The sequence below is a fragment of the Orycteropus afer genome, unplaced genomic scaffold (assembly GCF_000298275.1).
Source record: "Orycteropus afer afer isolate SDZICR_OR568_19922 unplaced genomic scaffold, OryAfe1.0 scaffold00006, whole genome shotgun sequence".
Lineage (NCBI taxonomy): Eukaryota > Metazoa > Chordata > Mammalia > Tubulidentata > Orycteropodidae > Orycteropus > Orycteropus afer.
This window is the reverse complement of record NW_006921593.1, coordinates 17,839,208-17,852,892: the sequence shown is the minus strand read 5'-3', so window position 1 is coordinate 17,852,892 and position 13,685 is coordinate 17,839,208. Positions and strand designations below refer to the sequence as shown.

The window sequence follows — 13,685 nt, the reverse complement described above, 5'->3', positions numbered from 1 at the left end:
CGCGAAGCGGCCACCGGCCCCTGCACCGACGTGCGTCCGGGGCGGCCCGGCCGCAGCGCAGCCTTCAGCGGCGCCGTGCGCTCGAACTGCAGTCCCGACAAGCAGCCAGCGAAGCCCCGCGCACCAGCCCGCGCTGTCTCCGGGTCCACGTGGCCACCCGGCTCTGCGGGGACAGAGAAGAGCGCTCTTGGGGCATTGTAGGCCGGGGCGGTGGGGGATGGGCAGCGGGGGCGGGACGGCGGGAGGCGTGGTCAGTGGGGGCCGGGCAGCGGGGGCTAGACAGTGGGGGTTCATGGCAGGTCAAAATCAATGTCTTCCAGGCATACACTAAATTAATTTTTACTTTAAATTTCAAGAAGTCCAATTGCTTCAAGCTATACTAATGCCTGCTGAGGTTGAACTTCAACCTTCTTTTTGGAGTCTGAGTAAGATACTGTGTGTAACTTGGCAGGGCTCTGGCTTTATGGCTGGGCAGCTGGATGTAGTTAAGAGACTGGTACAGGAGGCAGTGCTGAAGCCCAAGGTTGAGGGGCACTTTGAACTGTAGCCTCCTAAACTGTAAGAGAGTAAGTCCCTGTTTGTTAGTTGTCCACTCGTGGTCGGTCTGTTAGAGCCACACTGGAGAACCGAGACAGACACCATGAATAGCCAGTTCTTGTGAACACGGCTGCACTCAATCCCATGTGAACGTTCCCCCTCGGTCAGTGGAAAGGGGATGTATAGGCATCGGCATATACAATTAATTTTATTCTTGCATATTCATTTGCCCATTGAGTTTTAGGTGGTAGTTTATTTTCTTAGCTTGTTGTACAACATCGCACATCACTTTTCATCACCAACTTTGAACGTAGATTGCATTTTAAAAAATACTCACTCTTCAGAATTTTAAATTCTCCCGTGTTAAATATGTGTGTGCACATCTCGCCTTCCCCCTGAGACTGTGGCGTGTTTGAAGGCAGGCTGTGTGCGATTCATTGAAGAGACGCTCGAGCGTGACAACTGTCCACCCCTAGTCCCTCCACTATGGATGCACCTGCTTATGGAGACGCAGCCTCGAGGCTGGCGGAGGCCGTCAGCGTCCCTGAGACTGTCCACTGCTCACTGTTCAGACCAAGACTAGCTGCCAGCCCGGGCAGGGTAGGGCCTCCAGGACAGGTCACCTGGGTCGGCCCACTCAGACTCCGTCCCTGGCAGAGGCTGGGCCCACCCCACGGTGCTGTCCCTGACAGTCAGGCCCCGACAGCTGAGCTGGGAGGCTTCGACAATCTGCAGGTGCTGAGGGTTTTTGTTTGTTAACATTTCTAGTTTGCCACAGGCTATGCCCTAGTTTGAAACATGGAATGAAACATAGACTGGTATTAGAGAAACACTCCAAAATGGTCAGACTAATCTTGCCTCTCCCCTTCTCTGTGTGTCTCTGTGGCATCCAGTCTACCACAAGAGCCTGCTGTCTCTGCTCCTAAGATACATACCCAGGATCTACAACTTCTCCTTCCCTGCGCCGGCCAACACTGGTCACGTCCAGCACTGTCCCTCACCTGGGTTATGGCTGGACTGGGCTCTCCTCCCTGCCTCCCCCCCCCTCCCGCACACCCAGCAGCCCAGCAGAGCTTTAATTAATGACAAGGAGTGTCACCGGCTCTGCATTCCACATGGAGAAAAAGTGAGTCCCTATAATGGTCTCTGTAGACCCTGGTGGTGCTAACGGTTAACATGATCCACTGCTAACAGAAAGGTTGGAGGTGTGAGGCGACCCAGAAGGGCCCAGAGGAAGCCTGGTGGTCCACTTCTGAAGAATCAGCCACTGAAAGCCTGTGGAGCGCAGGTCTGCCCTGACACACGTGGGGCCACCATGGGCTGCAATGGACCCCGTGACAACTGGTCTTTGTTTTAATGTCCAGGAGGCCCTCTGTGACCTGCCTCCACCCCACACCCACTCCCACTCCTGTCCAGCCTCGGCCCCCCTGGTCTCTTGCCTCTTCCTGGGGCCCACCTGCCGTACATCCAGCCTGGAGGTCTGACTGACCCTAACCAAGGTTGTCAGCTGAAAGACAACCAGCAGTTTGTTTAAATCACCCTTCAGATGTTGGCGTCAGTTTCAGGATCAGCAGCTGTTGGTGATCAGCACAGTCGGTGAACATGTTGGCTGTGATCAGGAGTCTTTCCAATACAAGAAAATCACTGTGTGTTGATTGTCAAGTAAGAGAGAGTTTGGGGTTATTTTCAGCAGAGCACACTGGCTTATCACAGGACAAGTTTTTCTTGTAATTGTGTGTGCATGCAGCAGACCAAAAAAAAAAAAAGAAAAAAAGAACTCTTTCTGTCTTGACTGGCACTAATGGGTCAAAAGTAAAATAAGGGACTTGCTTGTTGTGTGAGTGGCACATGTTGGATCTCCGTGGGAGAGGAAGCTGTGTCTAACCAAAAAAACAAAAAACAAAAAACAAACTCACTGCCACTGAGTCGATTCTGACTCATAGCGAACCCTCCTTCGGTTTCTGAGGCGGTATGTCTACAGAAGTAGATTGCCCAATCTTCCTTCCGAAGAGTGGCTGGTGGGTTTGAACCGCCAACCTTCTGGTTAGCAGTCAATGGCTGTGTCTACTTGCCTGAAATCCTGCCCAACACCAGGGACTTGACAGCGTGGAACTCTGTGCCTGAGGACAGGCTCACTTGCCTCCTGGTTTGCTGGTTCACCTGCCCCGGGAGAAGCAGACATCGAGAGGGCACCATTTTTGGTAACACAGAGGGATCAGAGGAGACAGTGAAACAGAATGAGTGAAAAAGCACAGGATGAAAGAGGCTCTCGTCAAGGAGTGTGTGGCTATGAAGACTGTCCATGGACTAGCTCTATACCCTCCCAGACACATTCACCCCACACCTAGTCCCTTCCCTTGCTGCATTTGTCTTCACAGCTCTTACTACTTCCTGGCATAATATAAATTATCTATGACTGCTGGAATCCAGTGTTCCAAAGCTGTAAGAGGCATTTGCAGGCCCATAACTTATACATATCTCAAAATAAACCCTGAAATAGAAGCCAAGGAGTTACCTGCATGTGGAGGGCACAGCCACTCAGACGTGTCTACAAAAGCACGGAACGTGAAACCTTCACTCGCTCTGCCTTGATCACATCTAATTTTTAGTTACGCAAATTTTAATCATAATCATATTTTACATAAACCATGTATTTAAACTTCCGTACCATCCGTACTCTTGTAAATTGCATGGCATAGATTCCCAGTGGAGAATCATTTTAAAGATCTTGCCAGGAATACGTGATGAAATAGACAACATTTCCAGAGCAGGTTAATTGAGATAAATGAGGAGAGATTTCAGGAGTCAGATACACTGGCAGATTCCATAACTAAACAAGGAACAAACAGAAAATGCAGACTACACCCGACTGTTGTCTGTGGCACCCAAAGAAGGACCTCCAGAAGGACCTGTTCTACCGGGCTTCCTCCTGGGGACTCACAGCTGCAGCCAGCGGCTGCTTGAGTGTGCTGTTACCTCGACCAAGAGCACTCCTCCTTCTCTGCTGATCCTCACGTGCTGAAGGTGCCCGTCAGCCATGTTTGTGAAATCAAAGTTGAAAACATCAGGATCCTGATGAATATCAAGCTTGTACCGAATCTGCAAACTTCCTAGAGGGGAAAAAATTGCAGTTTTTTAATAGAATGTTTTTGAAACTTCATTTGAATAGTTCAGAGTTCTTCTTGACATGTTGGAGCTCTGGTGGCATAGTGCCTAAGGCATCTGACTGCTCACCAGAAGGCTAGCAGTTCAAACCCACCCGCCACTCCTCGGAAAGAAGGTTGGGCAATCCATTTCCATAGTGATACCACCTCAGAAACCCAAGGAGGGGTCGCTATGAGTCAGATCCATCTTGATGGCAGTGAGTTTGGTTTTCCAGTTCTTGACATGTACTTGTTTCTGGGGACATTTTATGGTGTGGATCCATTTAACACAGTGCATCTGGATGCACTCTGAGGGACCATCACCTTCTCTGAAACAGTTACACTGCTTTGGAGTTGTGCCCAAGCCTGTCTCCCAGGTGAAGCATGTAATTGGAAGGCCAAGGCAAAAGTTGTCATTAATGAGCACTTTCTTTCCTACAATTTTTGAGACGCTCTGGTGGTGCACTAGTTAAAGCATTGGGCTGTTAACCATACAGTTGGTGGTTCAAATCCACCAGCCACTCAGTGGGAGAAAGATGAGACAGTCTGCTTCTATTAAGATTTAGAGCCTTGGAAACCCTATGGGACAGAGTAGAATAGGGTTGTTATGAGTTGGTATTGACTTGATGGGTTTTGGGTCTCTACAATTCTTAATCCTCTATCAGAAAACACTTGGATTGGGTGCACGTTAGACTCTAAATTCCACTCTACCCTTGCAAAAAGAACATTATGTTAAGAAATGCTGGAACTTTGGGAAGTATTGAAACTACTCTTTCCACAGTCTCATCTTCTCTGAACTTATTTCCTAACTTCTGGAAGGTGATTGGTTATGGCATGTGCACTAGGCTCATGGAGGGCTGTGCATCTGCAGAGGTGCTGAACCCCCAGGGGCCTGTGAACCATGTCTCCACTGGTGAAGGCTGTGGACTGTAAGTGTTGACCAGCAGGAAAGCAGTGGTCCCGACCACTGCCCCTCTGGAATGGATTCCCCTTGCTTTCTCGCTGGCTAAGAAGGAAGTCCATCCCAGCATCTCTCCCACTGTTTACACTCTGAGTCTGCCACAGGTGCAAAGTTTTCCTCCCTGGAACTCCTATATCGACCCTGAGTCAGAGCCTGGGGCCCGAGGTGAAATGCTTGGCGGCTTGTTTATTTATGCACAAGCTTTTATTTCTAAACTCTGCACTGGTTACTGGGAAAGTGGGGACCAGAAGAATGATAAGCTGTGCCAGACACAAGCTTTCCACATGCCCACCTCTCCTGACCCAACTCTGGATGCTCCAAAAACTTCATCCTCCTGCTGCCACCTGGCACACATACTGTACTAACCTTCCACAGGCTGGACATCTTTGCAAGTTGTCCCGGAGAGTAAATTACTGCCCTGACTTTCCATTCAAAATGCTTAAAACTCTGATGGACCATGGAGATGCAGCTGCTGGCTGCATGTTTACTGTCTGTCTTCAGGCAGAGGTGGTGTAGTTTACTTCAGGCCCAGGAAGTGGGTTCCTGGGGCCCATGGACAGGTCTTGCTGCACGCCTGCACTGCTCTAGCACCCGCCTCCGGCCCTCGCTGCTGGGAAAGAGGAGAGGATGTTCTCCACAGCTAACTGGGCATTTTCTATTTCTAATGAGGAGCTTCTGGAGATAATGGCAGTTCTGTCCACAGGAAAGATGGAATTTGATCACAAATTTTATAGAAGAATGTTAATGCAATTTGTGGAACAAAACCTCTTGTGACAGCCTTTTTCATTGTCCTGAAAAACAGAACTACACTAACAAAGTGGCAGGAGCCAGCACACCATGTCTCCTTGTTTGTAGTTTGAGAGGAAAGCTTGTCACCATAGTTCTACGGAAGGACTGCTTTGGGGAGCGAGCTCTTCCCCAGCAGTATTTTGAGTGCCTTCTGACCCGAGGGGCTCATCTTCCAGCACCACATCAGACAGTGTTTCACTGCTGTTCATAAGGTTCATAAGGTTCTTAGTGGCCAATATTTTCAGAAGTGGATGGCCCTGTCCTTCCCAGTCTGCTTATTCTAGAAGCTGACTCCTCAAAGTAAAGTCAACCAAAATGATGTGGATGGAGTAAAACTTTCTGGACCTTCATTTGATGATGTGGCATGACTCATAATGAGAAGAAACAGCTGCAAATATCCCTTAATAGAATGTGGAATGTACAAAGTATGAACCTAGGAAAGTTGGAAGTTGCCAAAAATTAAATGGAACGCATAAAGATCGATATCCTAGGCATCAGTGAGCTGAAATGGACTGGTTTAGGCCATTTTGAATCAGACAACCATATGATCTACTATGCTGGGAATGATACGGTGAAGAGAAGTGGTGTGGCATTCATCGTCATAAAGGATGTTTCAAGATCTATCCTGAAGTACAGTGCTGTCAGGGATAGGATAAGATCAACATGCTTACAAGGAAGATTGGTTAATACAACTATTATTTAAATTTACGCACCAACCACTGAAGCCAAAAATGAAGAAACTGAAGATTTTTACCAACTTCTGCAGTCTGAAATTGACTTGATTGCATGTTTATGCAATCAAGATGTATTGATGATTACTGATATTGAAATGCATAATTTGGCAACAAAGAGAAAGCACTGGCAGTTGGAAAAATAGGGTCTTCATGAAAGAGGTAATACTAGAGATTGCATAGTGTAATTTCTCAAGACCAACGACTTACTCATTGCAAATACTTTTTCAACAACATAAATGGTGAATATACACTTGGACCTCACCAGATGGAATACACAGGAATCAAATCAACTATGTCTGTGCAAAGAGGCAATGGAGAGGCTCAGTATTTTCAGTCAAAACAAGACCAGGTGCTGACTGTGGAACAGACCATCAACTACTCATATGCACGTTCAAGTTGAAGCTGAAGAAAATTAAAACAAGTCTATGAGAGCCAAAATGTGACCTTGATCATAGCCTACCTGAGTTTAGAGAACATGTGAAGAACAGATTTGACTCACTGAACACCCATGACTGAAGTTCAGACTGTTGTGGGATGACATCAAGAGCATAATACATGAAGAAAGTAAATCGTCATTAAAAAGACTGGGAAGGAAGGAAAGACCAAAATGGTTGTTAGAAGAGACTCTGAAGCTTGCGTTTGAATGGAGAACAACTAAAGCAAACAGAAGAAATGCTGAAATAAAAGCTGAACAGAAAATTTCAAAGAGCAGCTTGAGAATACAAAGTAAAGTACTATAATGAAATGTGCAAAGACCTGGAGTTAGAAAACTAAAAAGGAAGAACACGCTCAACATTTCTCAAGCTGAAACAACTGAAGAAAAAATTTAAGATTTGAGTTGCAATACTGAAGGATTCTATGGGCATAATATTGAATGATGCAGGAAGCATCAAAAGAAGATGGAAGGAATACACAGAATCTCTGTACCAAAAAAGAATTGGTCGACATTCAACCATTTCAGGAGGTAGCATATGATCAAGAACTAATGGTACTGAAGGAATGGTGAAAAAAAAAGCCTCTAGGAATTGGCAGAATACCCATTGAAATGTTTCAACAAACATATGCAGCTTTGGTGGTGCTTACTCATTTATGCCAAGAAATTTGGAAGAAAGCTACCTGGCCAACCAACAGTGGCCCACTGTGAATTGTAAATTGTGCCCATTGCAAATAAAGATGATCCAGCAGAATGTGGAAATTATCAAACATTATCATAAATACCACATGCAAGTAAAATTTTGCTGAAGATAATTAAAATACGGTTGCAGCAGTATATTGACAGCAAACTTCCAGAAGCGCAAGGGGGATTCACAAGACGGCATGGAATGAGGGATATCACTGCTGATGTCTGATGGATCTTAGCTAAAAGCAAAGAATATCAGAAAGATGTTTCCTTGTGTTTTATTGACTATGCAAAGGCATCCAACTGTGTGGATCATAACAAATGATGGAAAACATTGAGAAGAATGGGAATTCCAGAACACTTAATTGTGCTCATGAGGAATCTGTACTAGAGCAAAAAGCAGTTGTTAACACAGAATAAGGGGTACTGTATTTTTTTTTTTTTAATCTTCACAACTGCACCAATAATCAGTATCACAATAAATGGAGAAAATGAAGTTGTTAAAGATTTCCTATTACTTGGTTCTATAATCAACACCAATGGAAGCAGCAGTCAAGACATCAGATGACATATTGCGCTGGGCAAATCTGCTGCAGAAGACCTCTTTAAAGTGCTGAAGAGCAAAGATGTTTCTTTGACGACTAAGGTGTGCCTAACCCAAGCTCACAGTAGCATAGTGCCTAAGGCACTTGACTGCTAACCAGAAGGCTGGCGGTTCAAACCCACTAGCCACTCCTCGGAAGGACGGTTGGGCAATCCTACTTCTGTAGTGATACTGCCTCAGAAACCCAAAGAGGGGTCGCTAGGAGTCGGGGCTGACTCGACGGCAAATAACAACAACAACAACAACCCAAGCTCTGGTAGCGTAGTGCATAAGGCACTTGATTGCTAACCAGAAGGCTGGTGGTTCATACCCACCAGCCACTCCTCGGAAGGAAGATGGGGCAATCTACTTCCGTAGTGATACTGCCTTGGAAACCCAAGGAGGGGTCGCTGTGAGTTGGGTCTGACTTGACGGCACATAAAAACAACAAACAACAACTGGAGCCATGGTATTTTCAATCGCCTCATATACATGTGAGAGGAGGACAACGAACAAAGAAGACCGAAGAAGAGTTGATGCTTTTGAGTTGTCGTGTTGGCGAAGAATACTGAAAGTACCGTGGTCTTCTAAAAGGACTAAGATCTGCCCTAGAACGAGGGCAGCCGGAATGCTCCTTGGAAGCGAGAAGGGCCAGACTTCGTGTCACCCACTTTGGTGATTTTTTAAGAAGGGACCATTCCCTGGAGAAAGATAGCATGCTTGGAAAAGTAGAGAGTCAGCGAAGAAGGGGAAGGCCCTCAATGAGATGGACTGACAATGTGGCTGCCACAGTGGGCTCAGGTGTAGCAAAGATGGTGAGGCTGGCACAGGACCAGGCGGTGTTTCCTTCTGTTGTACACAGGGTTGCTGTGAGTCGGAGCCATCTCAGTGGCACCCAACAACAAGAGCAGCAAGGTTTAAAATCAAGAAAAGTATGTATAAGGGTGAATCCTTTCTTCAGTTATTCAATCTGTTTGCTGAGCAAATAATCTGAGAAGCTGGACTATATGAAGAAGAAAATGGCATCAGGATTGCAGGAAGACTCATTAACAACCTGCAATATGTAGATGACACAACCTTGATTGCCAAAAGTGAGGATGACTTGAAGCATTTACCGATGAAGATTAAAGACTACAGTCTGCAGTACAGATTATACCTCGACATAAAGAAAACAAAAATCTTCACACCTGGATCAATAAACAACCTCACAATAAATGGAGAAAAGACTGAAATTCGTTGGGATTTCATTTTACTTAGACCCACACTCAATGCCCATGGAAGCAGCAGTCAAGAAATCAGATGATGTGTTGCAACTGGCTAATCTGCTGCAAAAGATCTCTTTAAATGTTAAAGAGAAAAGATGTCACTTTGAAGATTAAGGTTCAGACCCAAGCAATTGTATTTTCAGTGGCTTCATGTACATGTAAAAGCTGGCCAATGAACAAGGAAGATTACAGAATTGAGGCATTCAAATTGTGCTTTTGGTGAAGAATACTGAAAATATTGAAAAGAATATTAAAAAATATGGACTGCCAGAAGAATGAACATGCCTGTCTTGGAAGAAATATGGCCATAATGCTCCTAGAAATGAGGATGGCCAGACTTTGGACTAGGCCCTGAAAGGTCATCATGGTTGATAGACGATCAACATAAAAGAGGAAGACCCTCACCAAGATGAATTGACACAGTGGCTGTGAAGATGGGCTCACACATGGCAATGATTGTGAGGATGGTGCAGAGCCAAGCAGTGTTTTGTTCTGTTGGATGGAGGGTTGCTGTGTGGGAGCCAGCTTGATGGCACCGAACAACAACGACAAGGATGGGAATTTTGGTGGTGCAGTGGCTAAAGTGCTCTGCTAACTGGAAAAGTGTGCAGTTTGAATCCACCAGGCACTCTGCAGAAGAAAGATGTGGCAGTGTGCTCCTATAAAGATTTACAGCCTTGGAAACTCTATGGGGCAGTTCCACTCTGTCCTGCAGGGTTGCTATGAGTCAGAATTGACTCAACGGCTATGGTCTGTCTGTTTTCATGATAGGATTTACTTTTCTAACACTACGATGCTACTCACCATTTTTGGCCAGGATGACGGACAGGTATTCCTTGTAGAAGGAGTCTACATACAGCAGTAAGCTCGGGGTCTGCAGTGTTCGGAAGCTGAATGTGATCGTCTCTCTGGCCAAAGTCCCATCCCTGTGGAATGAGGCCACGTAGGCACTGGAGTTCCCACTTGGGGAGGGAGACTCATGAAAACTGTAAGTCACAGAGGAGCCAGTTCCGAAATAGGCTGAAATCTCTGAAAGAACATGCACGTCATTTCATGTTAAAAAGAAGTCTATCTTTAAGTTACATTTATTTTAATTTTCATAAAAAATAAAGAGAAGAGTAAGGAGTAACAGAAAAACCCCACCCATGGCCATTGGGTCGATTCTAATTCACAGCGGCCCTATTGGACAGACTGCAACTGCCCCATAGGGTTTCCAAGGCTGTAATCTTTATGGAAGCAGACTGCTTCACCTTTGTGCTGCGGAGCAGCGGGTGGGATCAAACCACCAACCTTTTGGTTTGCAGCCAAATGCTTTAAGCACTGCACCACTGGAGCTCCTTGGGGAATAAACAATATATCCAAGAGATGAGAAGTTGTTAGTTGATGAACAACACCTCAGAGCCTCCTCAAGGGTCTTACATATGTTTACACACACACTTGCCAGTATAAAGTCGCCCCTGAAGTCCAGTGTGTGCAGGTTCCAGGCAGAAACCAGGCACCCTGGCCATGACCTGCTGTGCTCTCTACTGCCTTCCTTAACTTTCTCTCCAGTTTGTTCTTTGCAAGTGCTGTGCAGTGCTCCCGGGGAGTGAGGGAAGGTGGTCCGAGGGTCTCTCTCTTCAGAGACCAACACACAGACTCGCCCAGCTTGTCAGCCCTGCCTGCTGAGAATGAATGCTGAGGGCATCGTGGACATGGGCAAGGGAGGCAGACGTCTGTCCAGCCAGCCTGCCCATCTTCCCCAAATCAGTTCATGAGTGTGTGTCTTGGGTGTGTATGCTTGTGTGCTGGTGGGAGGTGTGGTGGGATAACACCTTACTGCTGCTCACTTCCACTGAGACAGGAGGCCCACACACAGCCAGCCACAGTCCTTAAGGAACCTCCCCACAAACCTCCTCCCAGGGCACCCAAGGCACCCACAACTCAGTGCCGACTTGTAGTAAAATGTCTATCTGCAGGCAAACGTTCAGCGTGCATCCTGTAGAGGGGGACGTGGAGCCATTAGAACATTAGCATTCCATTCATGCAGAAGGGGCAGAAGACCTTTCAGTACAACAAATCAAAACCAAACTCACTGCCATCGAGTCAGATCCGATTCACAGTGACCCCTCCTTGGGTTTCCGAGGTGGTATCTCTATGGAAGTAAATTGCCCAGCCTTCCTTCTGAGCAGTGGCTGGTGGGTTTGAACTGCCAGCCTTCTGGTTAGCAGTCAGATGCCTTAGACACTATACCACCAGAGCTCCTATAGGTACAATAAACACATCTCTTTAAAGTGTAGAATTTGGTGAGTTTGACAGATGGATACACCCATGAAAGAACTATCGCAATCAATATTCAAACATTTCCAATCTTTCCATGAGCTGTTGTGCTTCCTTGTCACCAATCCCTCCGTCAATCTCTGTGTCTTGCTTTCTGTTCCTCTAGGTTGGTTGGTATTTTTTATAATTTCATATAAGTGGAATAACACTGTTTTGTTTTGCTTTAATCACACTTCTTTCACTCACCACTATGACTTTGGGATTAATCCATGTTGTTGAACATTAGACTCTCACTGTATGGATATCCTACAATTTATCTCTTTCACTTTTGGAGCTCTGGTGGTGCAGTACCTAAGGCATTTGACTGCTAACTAGAAGGTTGATGGTTCAAACCCACCTGCTGCTCTGCCAAAGGAAGATGTGGCAAATACATCTGTAAAAATTTACTGCCTTTACAGTAAGCCCAATGCGGGTCACTATGAGCCCACTCGATGGTAGTGGGCTTGGTTTGGCTTGGTTCCACTGTTGACAGGCATATAGGTTGTTTCCAGTTTTGGATCTTACTCAGTCTGCCATGGGCTTTTGTGTACAAGTCTTTGGGTAGGCTTCCTCTGCATGTGTCTGGGGGATAACCTGAGAGTGGGAGAGCTGAGCCCCCTGGGTACTGCGTCACACAGGGAGTGTGAGTGCATATGTGTGGGGGTTTCCCAAAGTGGCTGTAGCGTCTCACATTCACACAGTGGTGGACAAGCATATCAGGTCCAATACCTGGTACTGGTGCCACTTCAGTGTTTGCAGTTCCACTTGGTGTGAGTCTAATGATGGAACTAATTTTCATCGCCCTCATGACTGATGGTGTTGGGCATGTATCCATGTGTCTCTCTGCCTTGCACAGCTCTTGTCTGATGATGTGTCTCTTCCCATCTCTGCCCATTTTATCTGATTGTGTCTTCATCTTATCATTGCTGGATTGAGAGTGCGTTACATATTCTGGATTCAAGTCCACTGGAAGACGTATGCTATGCAAGGATTTTCTTGACAGTTATTTCTTACTTCCTGTGTCTTTTGGAGAGTGAAATGCCTGTATTTCAATCAATCCATTTTTAATGATTTATATGTTTTGGGTCCTGTCTTGGAAATCTGCCTATGTCAAGGTGAAACACCTTTCTCCTACACGTTTTATACTGTCAGCTTTTACATCTCAGCCTTTCCTGCTTTAAGTTAGTCTTGCAAACCATGTGGGTGAAGTGGTAAGTTACCTTTGTTTTCCATTTGGATACCAGTTGTTCCAGGGCCCACTGCTTAAAGGACTTGCCTTCCTCTGGTTGAATGGCCTTAACTCCTTTGTGGAAAATCAGTTGAGTAGTTGTATGGGTTTATTCATGGATTCTCTCTCTCTCTTTTTTTTTTTTTCTTTCTTCCTTTGCTAACTTGCTCTTCTTTTTAAAAACTCTTTTGGAATTGCAAGGCCAAATGAATATTCATATAAAATTTAGAATTAACTTATCAATTTCTATGAAGGAAAAGACAGAAACATTGCTGAAATCTTGTTTGGAGAACTGGACTTCTCAATCAATTTGAGGAAAACTGACGCAGTAGCAGCACCGAGTCTTCTAGTTCCACAATGTGGCACATCCCTCCATTCACTTAGATGTTAATTTCCTTCAGTAGATTTCAGTGTAGCTTCCCAGGCGTATGTTGTTGTTTATGGGAAGAAAGGATTTATAGACCACTGTTCTCCACCAACAAAACCAAAAATGTCCTGGCACAGCTGGATGTCACCTGCACAGGTGAAAGAGTCTTGGAAAGATGACAGAAGATAGATCCACCAGCACAGATTGACTGTCAAGTATAGTGTGTGCAACTGTGCTCTGGCCCCCTCTAGGCAGCTAACTGCCCTAAGTTTTTTGTTTTTTATTGAAATTCATTCATTCATTAATTTTTATGAGAAACCAAGCTTTATTTAAATGCCTGAAACTCAGCATGATATATTTTTTTACTACTGATTTCATCTTATCTGAAAGGAAAGGGATCTATTTCCACTTCCCATTTCTAAGCCCCAATTCTTTTTTTATTTTAAGAGCTTGTTTTACATTCAACGTTATGTGAACATTTAGTTTCATTCCCTATTTACCATGTCCAACCCTAACCCAGTCTCCTCCCCTCCCTGGCTGTAACCCTCCCCCTGGGCCCATCATATTACACTCTAGACATGATCCCTGAGAGTACAGGCTCTGCCCTAAGGGTTTTAAAATCAACAGCTGATCCAGTTAGGTACCCAGCTTTGTGCTCTA

The 13,685-nt window shown here is 45.5% G+C and overlaps 1 protein-coding gene across 1 annotated transcript in view; it reads right to left on the bottom strand.

The window, feature by feature from the left end:
* Nucleotides 1–13,685, bottom strand: part of LOC103198982 (contactin-associated protein-like 4) — a 204,763-nt gene that overhangs the window by 4,542 nt on the left and 186,536 nt on the right. The window contains exons 19-22 of the mRNA XM_007943199.1: nt 9,937–10,161; nt 3,514–3,647; nt 2,610–2,697; nt 15–163 (exon numbers count right to left, since the gene is read on the bottom strand). Coding sequence (XP_007941390.1) covers nt 15–163; nt 2,610–2,697; nt 3,514–3,647; nt 9,937–10,161 — 596 coding nt within the window. The remainder of the gene's footprint in view (nt 1–14; nt 164–2,609; nt 2,698–3,513; nt 3,648–9,936; nt 10,162–13,685) is intronic.